At 37.7% G+C, this 16,900-nt stretch overlaps 1 protein-coding gene and 1 long non-coding RNA gene across 5 annotated transcripts in view; one reads left to right on the top strand and one right to left on the bottom strand.

Annotated features, from left to right (window-relative positions):
• MYH11 (myosin heavy chain 11) overlaps nucleotides 1-16,900 on the top strand; it is a 55,856-nt gene that overhangs the window by 17,223 nt on the left and 21,733 nt on the right. For 3 of the 4 annotated variants that reach the window (XM_042827556.1, XM_042827558.1, XM_042827559.1), the window contains exons 4-11: nucleotides 1,611-1,638; nucleotides 7,831-7,933; nucleotides 9,680-9,700; nucleotides 11,737-11,829; nucleotides 12,446-12,509; nucleotides 14,392-14,490; nucleotides 15,275-15,418; nucleotides 16,745-16,840. In XM_042827556.1, coding sequence (XP_042683490.1) covers nucleotides 1,611-1,638; nucleotides 7,831-7,933; nucleotides 9,680-9,700; nucleotides 11,737-11,829; nucleotides 12,446-12,509; nucleotides 14,392-14,490; nucleotides 15,275-15,418; nucleotides 16,745-16,840 — 648 coding nt within the window. The remainder of the gene's footprint in view (nucleotides 1-1,610; nucleotides 1,639-7,830; nucleotides 7,934-9,679; nucleotides 9,701-11,736; nucleotides 11,830-12,445; nucleotides 12,510-14,391; nucleotides 14,491-15,274; nucleotides 15,419-16,744; nucleotides 16,841-16,900) is intronic. The other variant, XM_042827557.1, reaches the window with a different exon arrangement.
• Nucleotides 1-16,900, bottom strand: part of LOC122165017 — a 31,551-nt gene that overhangs the window by 2,667 nt on the left and 11,984 nt on the right. The window contains exons 2-4 of the long non-coding RNA XR_006170363.1: nucleotides 5,906-8,663; nucleotides 1,733-1,772; nucleotides 884-990 (exon numbers count right to left, since the gene is read on the bottom strand). This is a non-coding gene — a long non-coding RNA (uncharacterized LOC122165017). The remainder of the gene's footprint in view (nucleotides 1-883; nucleotides 991-1,732; nucleotides 1,773-5,905; nucleotides 8,664-16,900) is intronic.

Below are 16,900 nucleotides of genomic sequence, written 5' to 3' on the forward strand. Positions count from 1 at the left end.
ATAGGTAGCCCTGCAAGTCATCCAACTCACAAAATAAAATGAGGAACGGGTTTGTGTCTTAACTTCTGCCCAGAGGCTTCCCTGGTCTCATGCTCACTCTGCATCTGGTGGATAATACATAAATATACAGACACGTTTGCTTCTGCCTTATTTAACTGTCTGCTTCAAGTCTCGGGTTTATAAGCCAAGCACACAATTCAAATATGCATTTGACCAACTTGGGAATTTGTTTTCTTATTCAGAAGATTTTTCTACAGTCTGTAGAAGGCAGTTTGACGCAGCCTCTTGCAAAGAAGGGCCAGTTTCAGTGCCATGGAAGTTTCTCATAGCCTTAATCAAGTCTATTTGTAAATATGTCCAAGGATGGAGACACCACACCTTTCTATATGACCTCCTCTGGTGCTGAACATTTCCAGTTTTAAAAAAGGGTTCTACTTCAGAACTGATCACAGCAAACATGCTAAACACACATCTTGCCATAGAGGCCAAATTGTAAAGCCTGTCAGTATCACAGACTTTTTTGGGAGTCTTCTTTCAGTGGAGCTTTGGGAAATACATTAGTGTTATGGAGCTCATTATGAAACCTCAGTGTGTGTTCACTATCACAGCCTAAAATCCTGAGATCAGCCTTTTGGTAGAAAATTCTGTGCAAGAGTTCTGAAGGTAAAGAGAAACTCCAACTCCAAATACATTAAAAAGGGAGATACGTGACAAGATGTGCTTCTAAACCATGCTGCAACATTATGGTGTATTGAACTGCAGCACAGAAACCTCTTACATGCCTTACACAGTAGAAATAGAGATTTTGGCCCACCTTTTTATAAATTTTCATCCAATATATGTTTGACAATTCTGTTCATGGTAAAGCATGAAGAATACTTACGTTCTTGTTGATATGCTGTTGTAAAAAAAATGTATCTTGTTTTTCCTCAATCTTGAGGATACCTCACAGACAGAAGGATATGTCTTGAAAAAAAGGCATTTCTAAATCTGAAATGAAATAGAGAGAAAAGAGCATTCAAGGGGGATGTGGCTCTGAGAGCAGCCTGGTCTGGTGGTTGGTGACCCTGCACAGAGCAGGGGGGTTGACACTAGATGATTATTGTGGTTCTTTTCAACCCAGGCCATTCTATGATTCTGTGATTCTATTTGGACTGCTGTGCTTTCAAAATCTAATGACCACCATAAAATGTCTTAGTTTTTGATGCCTTATCTGTCCAGACTTTGTCTGAAGTGGGCTGCTAGCCATATTTCATAAGCATAATAACGACTCAAGTTTCAGACTTGAAATTATCAATTATAATCTTCTTATAGGCAGTCTGATCCTTTTGCTGTCCTCATTATAGTTCATCTCTCACAGAATTTACAAAAAAATATTTTTGAACTCCTAACCTTTTGTTCATTTTTTGGTACAAAATATTTCCATTAGAGATCCTTATTTAAATATGATGGCAAATTAAATAAGATGTGAACCCTGTACTTTTGACTAATTGTGAATTGTCAGGTTTTGAAAGGTCTAGATTGCTCAATGTAAGTCATTATAAATGTAAGTACTTTTGACAGGACTTAGCTATTTTCCCTAATTAATGGATTTTTTTCTTTATTCACAGACCGAGAAGACCAATCTATCCTGTGCACGTAAGTAAACTGTTGTTTTGTTACATCTCAACATTACAATGTCATTCCTTACGCAGAATCAATTAAAATTCTGGTGGAACTGATATATTCTCACCTTCAAAGAGCTTGATCTGCAGTCCCAGTAGAAGAGTTGCCTGTTGACAAAATAAGAAGCAATATCAGTGCCCTAATATGTGTTCAGTGCACAGTTCTCAGTTTAAACTGACTTTGAATTCAGAGTTTACTACAAGAAGTCGGGGACTGTAGCTGTAGATTAAGTGGTCCCTTAAGGAAACTGAGAAAACTGAGGAACATGGAGAATTCTGGGTATTAACTGAACTGCTTTTCATTCCTGCCCGTCAGCAGCCTGCTGTCATATCCTCAATCCGTTGTCATTTTAAGAAATTGATCTTTTCTGTTCATGTGATTTTGGGTTGTTTGCATATTGTGTAGCTGCAGCAGCCAAGGCTTGGCAATTCCATGTGGCACAGCCCACCTGGAAGCCTGTGTGCAAAGCCATGGAGCGTTGGCTAAGTGCTCACTGCACTATGGGAAGCTTTCTGCAGTCTTCATGTAATTGGTTTAGGCAATAGCAAAACACCAACTAAGCCAGCCCTGTTCTGAAAGCCTTGACTGTTCTAAGTCCTGGCTTGCTGAAGTTTTCCTCTTCGAGTTCTGACCTGCCATCAGTGCCAGATGTTGTGGGGGCAATTAGTGTAGCAGGGGTCAGATGGTGATTTTATTGCAATAAACTTTGCTGTGTGTGACATACTGCTCCCCAACATCCCCTTGGTTTATCATTCCTACCAATTTTTGCAAAACACTCAGACTGTTCAGTTGGATGGGGATCTTCTATGTAACCTTCAGCTTTAACGACAACCACATTCCTCTATGGCTTATGAGTTGGTTTTATTTACTTGAGTGCTATTGAAGACGCTTTTGACATAATTTGATGTTTGTTGTATTACACATCTACCAGTTTTCCTGAAAAAAGATAACATTCAATTCATGTAAAAACAAGTAATTGTTTGCAGAAGATGGCATGCATAGTATTGATAGCAGGATTATACAGTGATGCTGTAGTCAGTCACAGATTGCAAATACATGTCATAGTTCCAAACTGAACTGGTTTTGGGAGGTTATCCATAAAAATGTGGCTACTGCCTATTTTTTTTAGAAAACAGTGCTACTGACCACCAGCCATACAGGTACTGGTGAGTGCCAGTGCTGGCTGGAACAAATTCATCATGCAAGAAGTAGACAATATATTCTGTACCACAAAGACTAGCATAGCTCTGACCTTTCATAAACAGATTTCACTTACATGCAAGTATATCAGTCACAAATCTGTCCACATATGCATGAAAACCAAAACAAATCTAAAATCAATGCAGTGTTGGAATAAAAATTGACCATCACTTTCTTCCCAGGATGAAACACGTCATGGTAATGGAGTCTAATTTAAACTGTGCATTTTGTCCTTCTATTCCTGCACCTTACTTTATTATTGTATCAGTAACACTTCAGATCTTTTAATCTTGGAATATTAAGATTTATTTTATTTTCAGGAAACTTCTTTTGCAATTCAAGTCCTTTTTGCTTATAAAAAATCTCTTTTTTCCTCTTCTTTCATTTCTTTTTCCATTTCAATTTCTTTTTTTTCCACTTCTGATGGCTACAAAATATATTGAATATGAATACTTTTTTTTTCCCTTCACCTGGGAGCTGAAAACATAAAGCATTTCACACCACTAAAACATAAAATAAAGAGAATGAAATGTCTTTCCCATCTGGAAAACAATCTTGTTTAGAATAGCTGCTGCATGTTGGATTGGCATCATGACCCATAGCTTGAAAAATTCCTCTCACTGGCTTTTAAAATCAAGATTATTTAAGCTAAAATCAATATACACAGCTTTAAGTATTAGTAGTTTATCCTATGTTTTGGCCTTATTTCTCTGTACAGAAACAAGAAAGTTCACTTAGCTTTCAGCTGGGCAGCTCTCAAGTACAATCAGTTCACAGTATTTTATAATTACTAAAAATTCCAAGAGATTATCTTTTTGCCTAAAATATAGACCAAGAACTGAAGAATTCATGGCACTGATCACCTGGGATCTTTTCTTTCCATAGCTATAGACTCAAACTTTCCAAGGCTTGGCACCTAAATTGCGAAAAATGTAGCTGTAAGGATTCATATAGAAATAGTTGGGGATGCTGCCAAGAGCTCATCTACTTTTTCTTTAATGCATGCATTTAGATTGATTAGCTTCTATCAAAATGTACAGAGCAGGGTAGTGTTTGCACTTCATTTGGTACAGCAACAGACAAAATTTTGGGTTAGGCAGTGACCATCCTTTACCCTCCCTTTTGGGGCGAACTCTCCAGAGCCTCACTTGGCTTCATTACCTCCACCTGCTTTCTCTCCTGCTAATGTCAGGAAGCAGTCACCCAAGACATCTTCTGAATTGTGAAGTCTTGTTAGGCAAAGCCTCCTCTGCAAGAGAGCTAAACTCTTCTCTTTCCCAGCACACTAAATCTCAAAGGCTGGAGCTGGCAAGCAATGCTGTCTGGCCTCTCTCCCGCGCTGTTATCTTGTGCAGCTTTAGACCTGGGGTGGAGCTTGGTGCTGAACCAGCTCAGTCTTCTGAGATTTTTTTGTAAATAAACTTAGTGGGATCAGTGCGCTGGCTTCTGAGCGAGGTTTTGGGGATTCAGCTGGTCTAGGACAAAGATTTTCATTATCTTTGCACATCTCATACTGCAGGATAAAGTCTGCCAAGCTCTAATGTGATTTGGAGCACCTCATTGACTGCTGTGCTCACAGAGGCTTCCCGCAGTGCGAGAGTAGCCAGATTAAGGGATGTGTGAATGGTCAATTTTTGTGGTTCATTGCTTGCTGAAACAAATCCTGCTGTTACTTTTTAGATGTTTCCAAAAGTGGAATTACGCTAAGTCTTATATCATAACATTAATATAGAAAGCTTTCAAGTTTTCAACAAAAAGTCCAGTTTTTTAACTACTCTTTCCCCAAACATGCAGCAGTCTTAGTTACACCCCAGCTACACCCCAGGTTTACCCCACACCAATGCAGTCAGCTTCCCACTCTCACCTTGTGCTAATTTGGAAACCTATTCAAACAGAGATAATTTTCATTTAAGGTGAAAGCAATGGAGTTGTGGAGGATTCAATAGCACTAAGTAAGTGGGCTTTTGTGCTTTAAATCAGTGACTGAGTTACTAAACAAAAACAAAAACAAAAAACAAAAACAAAAATCTGGGCAAGAAATGAAGGAGGAATAAATGTAAAACATGTCACACAATGAGAGAGCATTGTTTCATGCTTTCTTTTTAGTGTAGCAAGCCTATAAGCCTAGTATATCTTTTCACTCTGGGAAAACAAGGCAGATTCTCAGGATGAAAATATGTTCTAAGTACTGCTGTTGGACTATCACAGCTGTGCAACAGTTACTGCTTTTCCTCTCTTTGTTTTTGCATTGCCCACCTGAGCTGGGTGAATAGAAGTGCACTGGCAATAAACGCGCTGCTTCTAAGAATGGCAGCAATAAGAATGATTTGAGATACTTCAGTTAAACAGATGATCTCTCTGCTCCCCAAAAAACTTAGGATAGAGGTAATAGACTTTGTACAGTGCACTCCTCGCTTGGAACATGATTCAGGCTGCAGATTGAGGAACATAAACAACCAGAAGACGCCTCCTGAGAGGAACCCCACTGTGTGTATGGTCCGTGCTGTAATCATGATGCTTGCAAGAATCAGGCCCTTATTTAACAGTTGAGTCACTGAGACTAAAGAGAGCATGCAGATTTAAAACAGATGGGATTCTTCATACCACCTCACAATAAAACTTGTTTCTGCCATCCCAGAAACGATGGTACTTCAAGAAAGATGCTGAGAAAAAAAAGCAGCGTGACCAGTTCTGCTGCAGCTCAATAGTTCTGGGAAAAGTTTAATTCACCTATGAAATCAACTGAGTCACATGCTCTCCTCCTCCTAGATATTTCCCCTTGTAAGCTTCTTTATGTTTAAAGGCACTGAACCTAATTCAACTATTCCTCTTAATTAATTACTCTTCAAACACATTGGATTCTATCACTGAGATGAAGTCTAGACCTTGTCATACAGCTCTGCTGGATCCTTCAGCGTAATGTTGTTTAATGAGTACTTGTTTATCAGACTTGTGTATTGTTAGGGACATTTAGGAGTGATTTGATGTGTTGAAAAAATACAGTATTCATCAGCTATAAACACGATACTTCATTACTTACTTTTTTTTCATCCTTATTGCTGTGAGATCATGTCTGTTTTCCATTTCATGCTGAAACAGTTCCATTTCATGTTGAAGAATTTGTTGTTGTCCACTTCAAAAGGAATTTAAAAGCTCAAGAAGAATAGCTGCAGAAAATAGAAAACTGTGCAGGAGCAAAGAGTTAAGGAAAGCAAGCACAGAACAAAATGTTAAGTAACTAAAGCATTACAGTATGGTAGGATAATTACAAGGAAAATGATGCCTTATATGGTAATACTCACAGGCATTCAGGGAAAAGCCAAATGATGGGCACCATTGCCCTGGGAGAAAGGAAATGCAATTCATGTAGTGATGAACTACAAATAACCTTTAATAAAATAGAATAGCTCAAAGCCTACAGTTTGTTTGAAGAATGCTTTTATTTTTTTCCAAAGTATCAGAGATGCAAGGTAGATTTATTTGAAAACTTTGTACGCATATGTCTTCAAATTGGTGTGCTTGGCTTGGAATTGTTCCCAGAACACTTAATTTTTATCAATAAAACATGGAAATGTTTTAGCACTGAAGTCCAGGGCAGGGATGGATCCAAACTCTAAACTGTGCAAATTAACCCAGGTCTTGTGAAAAGGAACCGTCTCAATTATTTCTGGTTAAAACTCTAAACGTTCCTCATCATGATGTGCATCAGACAGAAATTGTTTCTGGCTTCCTTAGTTTAATCAATGTCATCACAATTTAAAAGTTCTTCCCAGCATTTACTCATATTTTTTTATGTCCATTTTTCACCAGTCCCTTGGTAGGAAAAATTAACTCCTCTATTTCCTAATTAGGAAAAGAAGCACAACTGCAGTGGATCCAGCTAAACAGACTCAGTTTCAAAAGAGCTGACAAATATCTGTGGGACTTTTACATATATTGTTCTTTTAATTTTTAAATTCATTTTAATTTAAATCCAAAGGCACAGAGGTTTGACTTCCATGTAGACTGTTGTCCTCACAGCACTAGCTTGACAGAGTCAGAGGAGCTAAATTACTACATTACTACATCCACACCCACTTTCATGCCCTTTTTGACTGCTGATACAGGACAATATAAAAACATTCTAGTCCGTATCATCATCAGAGTCAAAGATATCTAGCAGAACTGAGATGATAAAATGTGACAAAGAGGGAAGAGTAGGCTGGAAATGTTCTTACTTCTGAGTAAAGACTGTAAATCTGGGTCCTTGTTCCTGTACTTTGAAAACTAGCATTTTACTTTATGAGAAGATTTGGAAGATGTAAATAAATTTAACCATGGAAGTCCTCTGGAAGGTGGAAAGTTACCACTGCATTCCTGCTTCCCTAGAGACAGAGCACAGCCAGGATGGCAGTTCTGCTGGTCAGAAATGTCCCCATATGAGATGTTCCTGCTACCCTGTTAGCAGGGATGCCTCCAGCAGTGCCAGCTCTGGTCCCATTGAATTCATGGAAAGTTTGAACTTAGAAGTCATGTAAGGCAGTATAGTTCCCTTATACTCCAGCATTGATATAACTTGCTTTAATGCCAGAATTTCCATAGAGAAAATTACTGTATTTTTGTTGATAGCTTTTCTTATTCTTGTACCACATTATAGTTAATGTTTTTTGTTGTTGTTGTTCTTTAAGTATGAGCAGACTCCCTGCCAGCCTCAGTTCTCATGAATGTTCAGGCACTGCCATAAAAAATGTTTTACAATTGCCTTAAATGGCCCAGTGTCCAGTCAAAACACGAATGGGACAGAGATACATCTCTGATACTGCGTTCTTTGCATGCTAAAGTCAGGTGGAATCAGAGAGACTGTGTTCTGGGATATTTACAGAGCCAGGCAGACTCCAGTCTTGTTTTTATACATGACGTACGTTGTATGGCAGAAGGAGCTCACCAGTTACCTAGCTTTTTTTGTGTTATTTTCTTTCCCCTCAGAGGTGAATCTGGCGCTGGCAAGACAGAGAACACCAAAAAGGTCATTCAGTACCTGGCCGTTGTTGCTTCATCACATAAGGGCAAAAAGGACACCAGCATCACTGTGAGTGAGCTCTTCTGTATTCAACTCTCCTTTTTGACTATTAGGACTGTATTGAGCTTATTGCTAACAGCAATTCAACGTTTGTGGCTTGCCAAATAGTTGACATATTAAGAGTACACAATTAGGTCACAGCTCTGTGTTTATGGAAAAAAAAATCTTTTGTTTGACATCCTCTTAGGCATCAAATCAGAATGTACTTTGTTAGAAGAGAAATATTCATAGCTTTCTATATGCATAGCACCTATTTATATCATAACATGAAAGACTTAAGTTCTGCAAGGGCTGGGGTTCTTATTCTACCCTTGGCTCCTGGAAAATAAGAAGTTTGGAAAAGCTTTTAATTAAAATATTATCCTTATATTACAACACAAACACAAAAAATGTATAACAACTTTTAAACTCCTAAAGTATTGATCACTTTTGTTAGCGGGCATATTTTCTTGCAAGGTAGCTAAGAGTTCCAAAATATATCCTATTACTTCTTTTTGCTCCTTTGACACAGGAAAATGTTGGAAGGCAGATTTTAAATAAAGTACTTTCTTCAAAATCTGTAATAATCTTACCTTAGTGATTAAAGTTCATCATTTTGCTCTGAACTGTAATATTAGCTTAGTCGATGCAGTTCTCTGAGATATTGGTGTGGCTGAAGCTCTCACCTGTCTGCTGTTTTCATTGATGTAACTCCAGGTTCTAAGTCATTTCCAGCCCTTTTTATGCTACTCAAATACTCCTGGAAAAAATAAATAAATAAATAAATAAAATAAAGTAGCAATTTACTTTTATGACAAAAAAAGCTTCATTAAGGAAGCTTTTAAGGATGTCAGTGTGTCCCAAGTGCAAGTCTGAGTGAAAAATAAGGAATTAGTAGCATAGTGCAAAACAAAGTAAAAACCTCACAACCACACTTGTGCTGAGTCTTGTCTGTGCTATATGCCTACATATAGAAAACTCCAAAGCACTGCCTTGCCTCTTCCACCGTGAATAACTGTTGTACTTCAGGGAAGGGGAAGAAGTAGATGTCCCCCCGGGGCATCTACTTCTAGAAATCTGTGATTCAAGTTGTTGGAAACAGCCCAATATCAAAGGCATAGTTTTTCTTTGTTGAATGTTTATGAAAAAAAAAAGCTTATTTCATCCAACTGAGTCCTTCTCAGTGGCTGGGGGAAATGAACTTGTGGTTTCAGGGCCATTCCACTGAGTATGTAACTGTAATTGCAGCTCGCTCCTCCAGGGAATTACATGAGTCTCAGGATTAAACTGGCTCCAAGACAGGCGCGAAGGCAAATATCCACCAGATGAAGGTTGAGAGAAAGTCTAAATTGTTCTATAATGTGTTGACAAGTGGTAATTCAGTGCCTAGGGCTACTGACACTGCAATTTCAGTCATTAAAAAAATAATCAATAGCAAAATGCCTCCACTGCACCAGAGAAGAGCTGGGGATTTACCATAAAAATATCTGTTCCTGCCTGGTCCTGGGAGACTGACCTGGGACTGAATCCAAATCCCATCCCTTTACTTCAGGTCTTTTTTTTCTTTTTTTTAATTTTTAATTCAGTTAAACTACTCCAATACACTACTTGTATTTGTACTCTTGGTATGTCTGCAATAGATTGTTTTTCTTTGTTTTTCTGGTTTATTTGCATGGAAACTGTGTATTGGTTATTTTAATACAGGAAAAACGATAAAAATGTCTGTGTAATGGAAATGATACTGACACTTGTTTTATACCACATTATTCAATACAGCAAGGTCCATCTTTTTCTTACGTGAGTAACTTAGACTGTTTGATGTGTGTTTAAGGCACTGAGTGTAGATCTGCATGCTATTGTTGCACCTCAAAAAATTTAAGAGATTTTGTTGAAATATGTTGTATGATATGATGAAAAGCAACAATAGCGCCAAATGCTCTCACAAATCAACCCTAACTGTGTCAGGCTCCATGATGAAGAATGAGGTCTGACACAGGCAGGGTCATCTCTCAAATATCACTCTCTTCTATATGTGTGTGTTTAAATTGCCATAGTTTGAATGAAATTTCCCACGATCCTGAAAGAGTCACTCAGCCTGAAATTGAGCAATGCGATTTCTGAATGAAAATATCTAAATGTTTTCCGTACTTCAGGTTGAACTTTCTAGGACTGTTGTGAAATAATTCCTAAAAACTCACGGTGTTGATTGATTTGTTTGGCTGCATGCTTTCCATTTGATATTGCTTTCAATTTTACATTTTCATGTAACTGTTGAGGACTGTTCACATCCGCAAAGGTTAGCATGCTCCTAGCTTGCTGCTGTAATGTGTAACAGAGCAGTTCCCACTGCAGCGTGTGTCTGCAGGTATGTTATGGCAGTTTGTAACAGGCCCTCGTGGGCCCTCCTGCACTGTGGTGTGCCATCCAGCATATCAGTACTTTGGGAATATAGGCAGGTTTGCTGGCATATACTGTTCGTTTGTGTGCCAGGCAATTCTTTGTATTATCCTTTTTCCCCCATTCTGATTGCTGGTTCTCAGACCAGCTATGACAAAGTGTTGCCCCTTAATTTATTTATTATTCATTTGACAAGCTCTCTGACAAAAACTAAATTCATTGCTGACCCAAACAACTCCATGGAGTTCAGTGGACTTTCTTCATGCCCTAGCTCTCCAAACATCTGCACTCTTGGGAAGGTCCTTGTTCTGTCATTTGTAGATAAGTTTAGTCATTTGTTAAGAAACTCTTGTTTTTTTATCATATTTTTGAGGTAACTCTCATCATTCCCATATAAATCACAAGAAATTCAGAAATGGTTATTCAGAAGGTTACCAGTTTTGCACCCTAATTGGGAAGAAATGTCATTTTCCAAATTGTTGCCTCTGGATTCAACTTAAATATTGACTCATTTTTATATTAGAATGATTTAAATGGTATCATATTATCCGTCAAGGACTTTTTTCTGATGTTATTCAGCATGAGTTATTTAAAATGGGGCATGCTACTGTAAAGTAGTCCACAAGTATGGTGAGAAGAAGCAAATGTGAAAGTAATTTTATATCACAGAGCTAAATGAAAAGTTGAAAAAAAACTGTCAAACCATCTTAGTAAGCAAAGACTTTTTCAGCTTCACTAGTTTGTTTATAAATAGGAGTATTAAATGCATGCTCATTTCATTGCATGATGTGTTTCCACTAGCAATTACCAAGCACAATTAACAACATAATAAAAGGTTTGTGTGTTTGCATGAGAATTCATTATCTTAGTTTGAAATAAATCAATGCACTTCCATTTTTTAACTTAAATAGCCTTGCATGGATCATTATTAATAAACTTGGTGAAATCTGCTTTGTAGCTTTGTGCTGCATTACATTAAAATGATTCCCGGCAAGTTATTCTAATTACATCGTCATTTGCTAGCAAAGGATCTCGATAAACTAACTTGAAAAAGATATGCTAGAGGTTCCTTTAAGAAAATCTTTTTAAAAATGACATTAAACTGAATATATATATATATATATATATATGATTTGTCACTGAATGACCCTCTTACTAAGAAAGACCAGTCATGATGCTAAACAGATTAATAGACTTTGATCTGCCACAGGCAACTGGGCTGGAAAAGGGTCATGTATACAGGACAGCACTTGACTGCACAAATATATAAACAGAGATTAACAGGGAATGAAAACAAATCCACAAGCAGTGCAGTCTTCAACAAAAAAGTTAGAGGCTTAAATTATCTTTCTCCACATTTTTCTCCAGCGTACATGAACTGTTTTTAAATAACTAATTATGAAGTTCAGGGTTAACTGAGTCTGAATGAATTTTAGGGTGAGCTGGAAAAACAGCTTCTACAGGCAAATCCTATTCTTGAAGCTTTTGGAAATGCCAAAACTGTGAAGAATGACAACTCCTCCAGATTTGTAAGTAGGAGAAATACATTTGGGTCTACATTGTGGGGAGGTACACCATTCTTTAAATCAGTGTACAAAGAATCACCCTCTTTCTTTCAGTACTTCTCTCTAAAAAGCTTCTCTAAACCAATCCCTTTGAATTACTGTTTAGAACTTCTCTCTGAAATAGGAATTTGGCCTTTAACGGGACTAAAAATCAATCTCAGACTTGACAGTACCATTGTTCTGTCACAGTTTATCGGTCTGTGTGTGGCCTTGCAAAGTCAACTACTGCTCCAGGACATATCATCATCCTCTAGAAATTTGAAAAGAAAATCTGTACTTCCTTTTTCTTTGCACCACTGTTGAGCATGCATCTTGTTGGAAGGCATTCCTGTTATTTAGCAAGAGTTGTTAATGACTTAAATGAAAGACTACAAGAGAAGAAGCATCTCACATGGATTCACATTAGAGTAACAGTAGATGGGAGCTGTAACTACTTGATGTTACTTTTTGTTGGGAGTGCTGGCAGATGTTCTTTTTCCCTGCAGGCCCTTCACTCCTACTCCTACCTCTGCTGACTCTGTTGTAAAACCCCACATAACCTAAAAGAACAGCCCAACCTAGGTCTTCTTTTCCTTCACAGGGCAAATTTATCCGCATCAACTTTGATGTGACAGGCTACATTGTCGGAGCAAACATAGAGACTTGTATCCTTTTCTGTGAACAGCACTGGAAGCTAGAAGGAAGAAAGATAAACAAGCTGCACTGCATGTCTAAGAAAGGCAAATATTGCTGAGGCTGGTATAAACAAAGATGGAGGGAAGTGGCTCCATTTATGCTGGTACCAGATTCTCAGTTTGTCTTACTCTTGTGCTTACATTTTCAGATCTCCTTTTTCATCTATAGGAAAGTGTGCTATTCTCCACATCTAGCTTCAGAAAGTGGAGGAGATTGATTTGTGGTTGAGGTTGCATGTGGTCTTGAAAGCTATGCAGTTGTTTCGTTTCACATCACAGGTATAATCCTGCATGGGTCAATCCAGTTCCCTGTCATCTACATTTCCAAATATAAAAAGATTTGAAACTTTCCTGTTTCTCATCAGAGCTGTTATAGAATATTTGGGAGGAGGGGGAAGAAAAAAAAAGACTGAGAATGTGGCATTATCCCTACAGTTTATCCAGGAGCTCAGAGGATGTTTCCCATTTCTCATGCCCAGGTTTGGTATTCCTGCAAAAATTATGTATGCTGCACAAGGATAGATGGATTCCAATAAAAAGTGTGGAGAATAACCTGCTGAGGGAGAACTCCATACGATAATACAGTTTATGTCTGCAGCATAAATGGTCATCTCAATAAAAGTGATATACTTGTCCCTACCCCTCTAAGAACTTGATAGCAGGAAAAATAAAAGAGACAGGAAAAGCTAAATAACATGGTGCAGCCAGAAGAGCTGTCTTTGGATGCTCTGTAGTTCCTCTCCTTTTGTGTAACTGAAGGACAGTTTACCTGAATCTGCCTTGATCTTTGCATGTTTTGTTAAATCACCATGGTCAGAAATTACTAATCTGGGAACTTGCATAACTGAAGTGAAGCAAATATTTTGCTGTTGCTGATGTCCCATATGGCATCAAGCAGTAGATATTTTCAGAGAATTTGTCTGCTCTGGGAACTAAATACAGACCTGGTCATTCAAGTGACATACCTAGAGCTATATATCATTAGCTCTGATGTGGGCTTTTTCCAGGAATAAAGTACAAGTATTTCAGAGAAATTAAACTTAGATTGACTTTACTTGGCAAGTACTGATGCCTCTTCCCAGGGTTATGTTTATGAGATAGTGTATAAATGGGCATGTAGCTAAATTCCTCAGTGCTGCATTGCTCATCTTTGCAAAGAGGAGCTGCTTGCTCCAATAAATCAGGAGAAATTAACATACAGCTAAAAGAAGGATCTTATCTGTTGAATGTAACATCAAACAACAAACAGTTTAGCTTTCTGCACTTATTTTGAGAAGTGACCCATACAGAAAAAATGGGCTTTATTTTTTCAGGTCTTATCTGAATTTTTATCTATAGCATTATATCATTTAAAGTGTAAATCAGCTACTGATGTCAAAATACTTAACGCTGCTGCCAACTACATTTTTAGTGTTTTAGTCAGAAAAGTAGACAATAAATAAAGTTTGCTTTTATTGCTTCTATAGCTACAATATTGGCCTCAAAAAAGTTTTTAGGAGCCCTACCCTATGATAAAAGAATCGTATTTGTGAAATTGTGAAAGTGAAGTAAATGTTGTTATGAATACCATTGTTATATGTTTAACTTTAGAAGCATGTATGACTATCACAGAGCTTACTATCATGATTACCAGCTTTTATCATACAGTAAGAGGTAGGGAATTCATCTACTCCTCATGGTGATAATTAAACCAGTACTAGTGATCTCAACACAAAATTAGAACCAAATTCATGTTAGATAAGCTCATGGCAAAAAATTTAAGCAATGCTATCAGTGGCTCTGAGACTGAAGGCACAATTATGGGAGGACCAGAATATGTTTGTTTGTTTGTTTTAACATACTTGGCAAACAGATTTGCTTGAAAAATCCCGTGCTATTCGTCAGGCTAAAGATGAGCGAACATTTCATATCTTTTACTATTTGATTGCTGGAGCTTCTGAACAAATGAGAAGTAAGTTACTTGCTAATGATTCTCACATCTCATTGAACAGCATGAAGAATAGCTTACCTGTGTGATTTATCTTAATATCTTAAAGAGAATGTTATTCAATTCTTTTGATAAATAAACAGCTCTTTAGCCATAGAAAGTAATTCTCTTAAGTGAACTGTAAAAAAGTTTCAACTTGTTGTCTGTTTAAGCCAGGTGGTTTACAGTTTATCGTTATTTTTCAATTGACAGCAGATATAAACTCATTGATCTTGAATGATATCAAGATGAACAAAGAGGAGTTGTGTATTATTTTTTACACACACACACAAAAACGGGGGTTCCAAATATAATTATTGGCTAGCAGTTTCACAATCAAGAGAATATCTTTCTCATAGCTCATGTTTACACTGTGAAACTCATAGTTTCATAACGTCGTGGTAAAAAGTCTAAGTGGATGAAAAAAACAGGAATTCAATATAATATCAGTTGGAACATCATGGCTTCAATACAACATTTTTCCATACATGACTGACTGAAAGAATGTATAAAGCAATAGATAACTTTACATTTTCCCTAATATTTATGCTAAGAATCTGTTGCTGGCCATTGTACGGAACTTAAGAGTTTTTTGGTTTGGACCCCTTTTGTTGTTACCTGGTTCCATTCTTATTATTATTCAGTATGAATGTGCAGGTCTAGTGGGGCAAGAAGAGAGAGAGAATTTTGACTAGGTTACATACAGAAGTAAATGTAATATTTATGTCATTAAGCTGACACACTTACACTTTTCTTCTTTGTCTTTTAGATGATCTGCTGCTGGAAGGCTTCAACAACTATACCTTTCTATCTAATGGTCACGTTCCTATTCCTGCTCAACAAGATGATGAGATGTTCCTGGAGACCTTGGAAGCCATGAAAATTATGGGCTTTACTGAGGAGGAGCAGACAGGTGAGAACTGTTAGCAAGATCGTACTCTGCAAGTAATAATATAGACAGATCCAAATGCACTGCAGTTCATTCTGTCCAGAATGACCACTTCGCAAAATAAACATATGAATGTAGAATCTTACTTCACATAATTTTTAAATGAGTGGATCAGGCTCAAATTCTGTGATTCTCTGAAATAACTCTTACTTTTGTCCACTGTTTCGGAGAAAAAGAAAATAAACATGAACAAACAACTAAGCTACCTTGAAATTGTGGGCCTGCCACAGGCATCAAACTAACCACCATTTACCCCTCACAGTTCCGGGGAGAGTGTAGGGTTTTGTCTGGTGCTCACCAGCGTACATCGGCATGGCTGCAGCCGCCATGCCTCAAGTGACACCTGGTGGCAGAAACTGTGTCACGCCATCACTCCAGCCTTCGAGCAGCTTTGTCAGCCAGAGCTGATTTCTGTTACCTTTCCCGTCTGCATCAGTGCCCGAGGGTTCTAAGAAAAAAAATGCTTTGCCTTGCAGGACAGTAGTACAAATCTGTCTTGGTAAAGTTAGATTATGGTACTGACAAAAACTGCTTCGTTCTACAGCCAGAACACATGCACTGGTGTTGATAGCAGCACTGTGCATGACATCAAAATGACTTGTATTGCTGTCTGAACCCCTTTCATTTCATGATTTAAAATACAAGCCCATTGGGACAGTATTGTTCTCCTGTATGAGTCTACCAAATGAACAAAATGACCTCTCTATATTAATATGATCTCATCTGTAACACAGCAGCAGATTTTACTACCTGAGGTTAAAAGGAATGAAATTTCTCTACATTTTAAGAGTTAAGTGTTAATAAATTACTGTTTTGTACTCACACTAATCCTGTGAATATTTGTACACTATTCATTTGCGTGAATGAACAGCCACATACTGCACAGCCAGAGCTTTGGAATTGCCACTTGTTCTTAAAGCTGTTGGAAACTCATTGATATGTTTGATTTTAAAAGCAGAGATAGAGATTCTCAAATGACCAAGCATAGGCCACTCTGACTGAGAGATGAATTCCCAAGATTTGGAGGTCTACCTGGGGATGCAGCACATTTTGCAGATGCTGGCGTTCCCTTAGTGGCCCATTTATTCAATTGCACTGATTATTTGAGCTGCACTTCTGCAAGCTCTCAAACTATTGCAGCTTATAGCTGTCTTTTATAGCAAATCTAGATCTTTCCATGGAAGTACAGACTACCAAAGGCCACACAATGAACTTTCATTATTGTAGAGAATGAAGTTTTCTAAATGTGTCCATTCCATTCCTCACTTATACTGTCTGCTTATCTTACAGCTATATTGAGGGTTGTTTCGTCTGTCCTACAGCTGGGCAATATTGTCTTCAAGAAGGAGAGAAACACTGATCAAGCTTCTATGCCTGACAATACTGGTATGATTTGTCCCTTTAAAAAGTCAGTTAACATTAAGAAAGTAATAAAATAGCAACTGA

Source organism: Centrocercus urophasianus, unplaced genomic scaffold, assembly GCF_019232065.1.
Source record: "Centrocercus urophasianus isolate 14NV4802_14NV808 unplaced genomic scaffold, USGS_Curo_1.0 seq_29, whole genome shotgun sequence".
NCBI classification, from domain to species: Eukaryota; Metazoa; Chordata; class Aves; order Galliformes; family Phasianidae; genus Centrocercus; species Centrocercus urophasianus.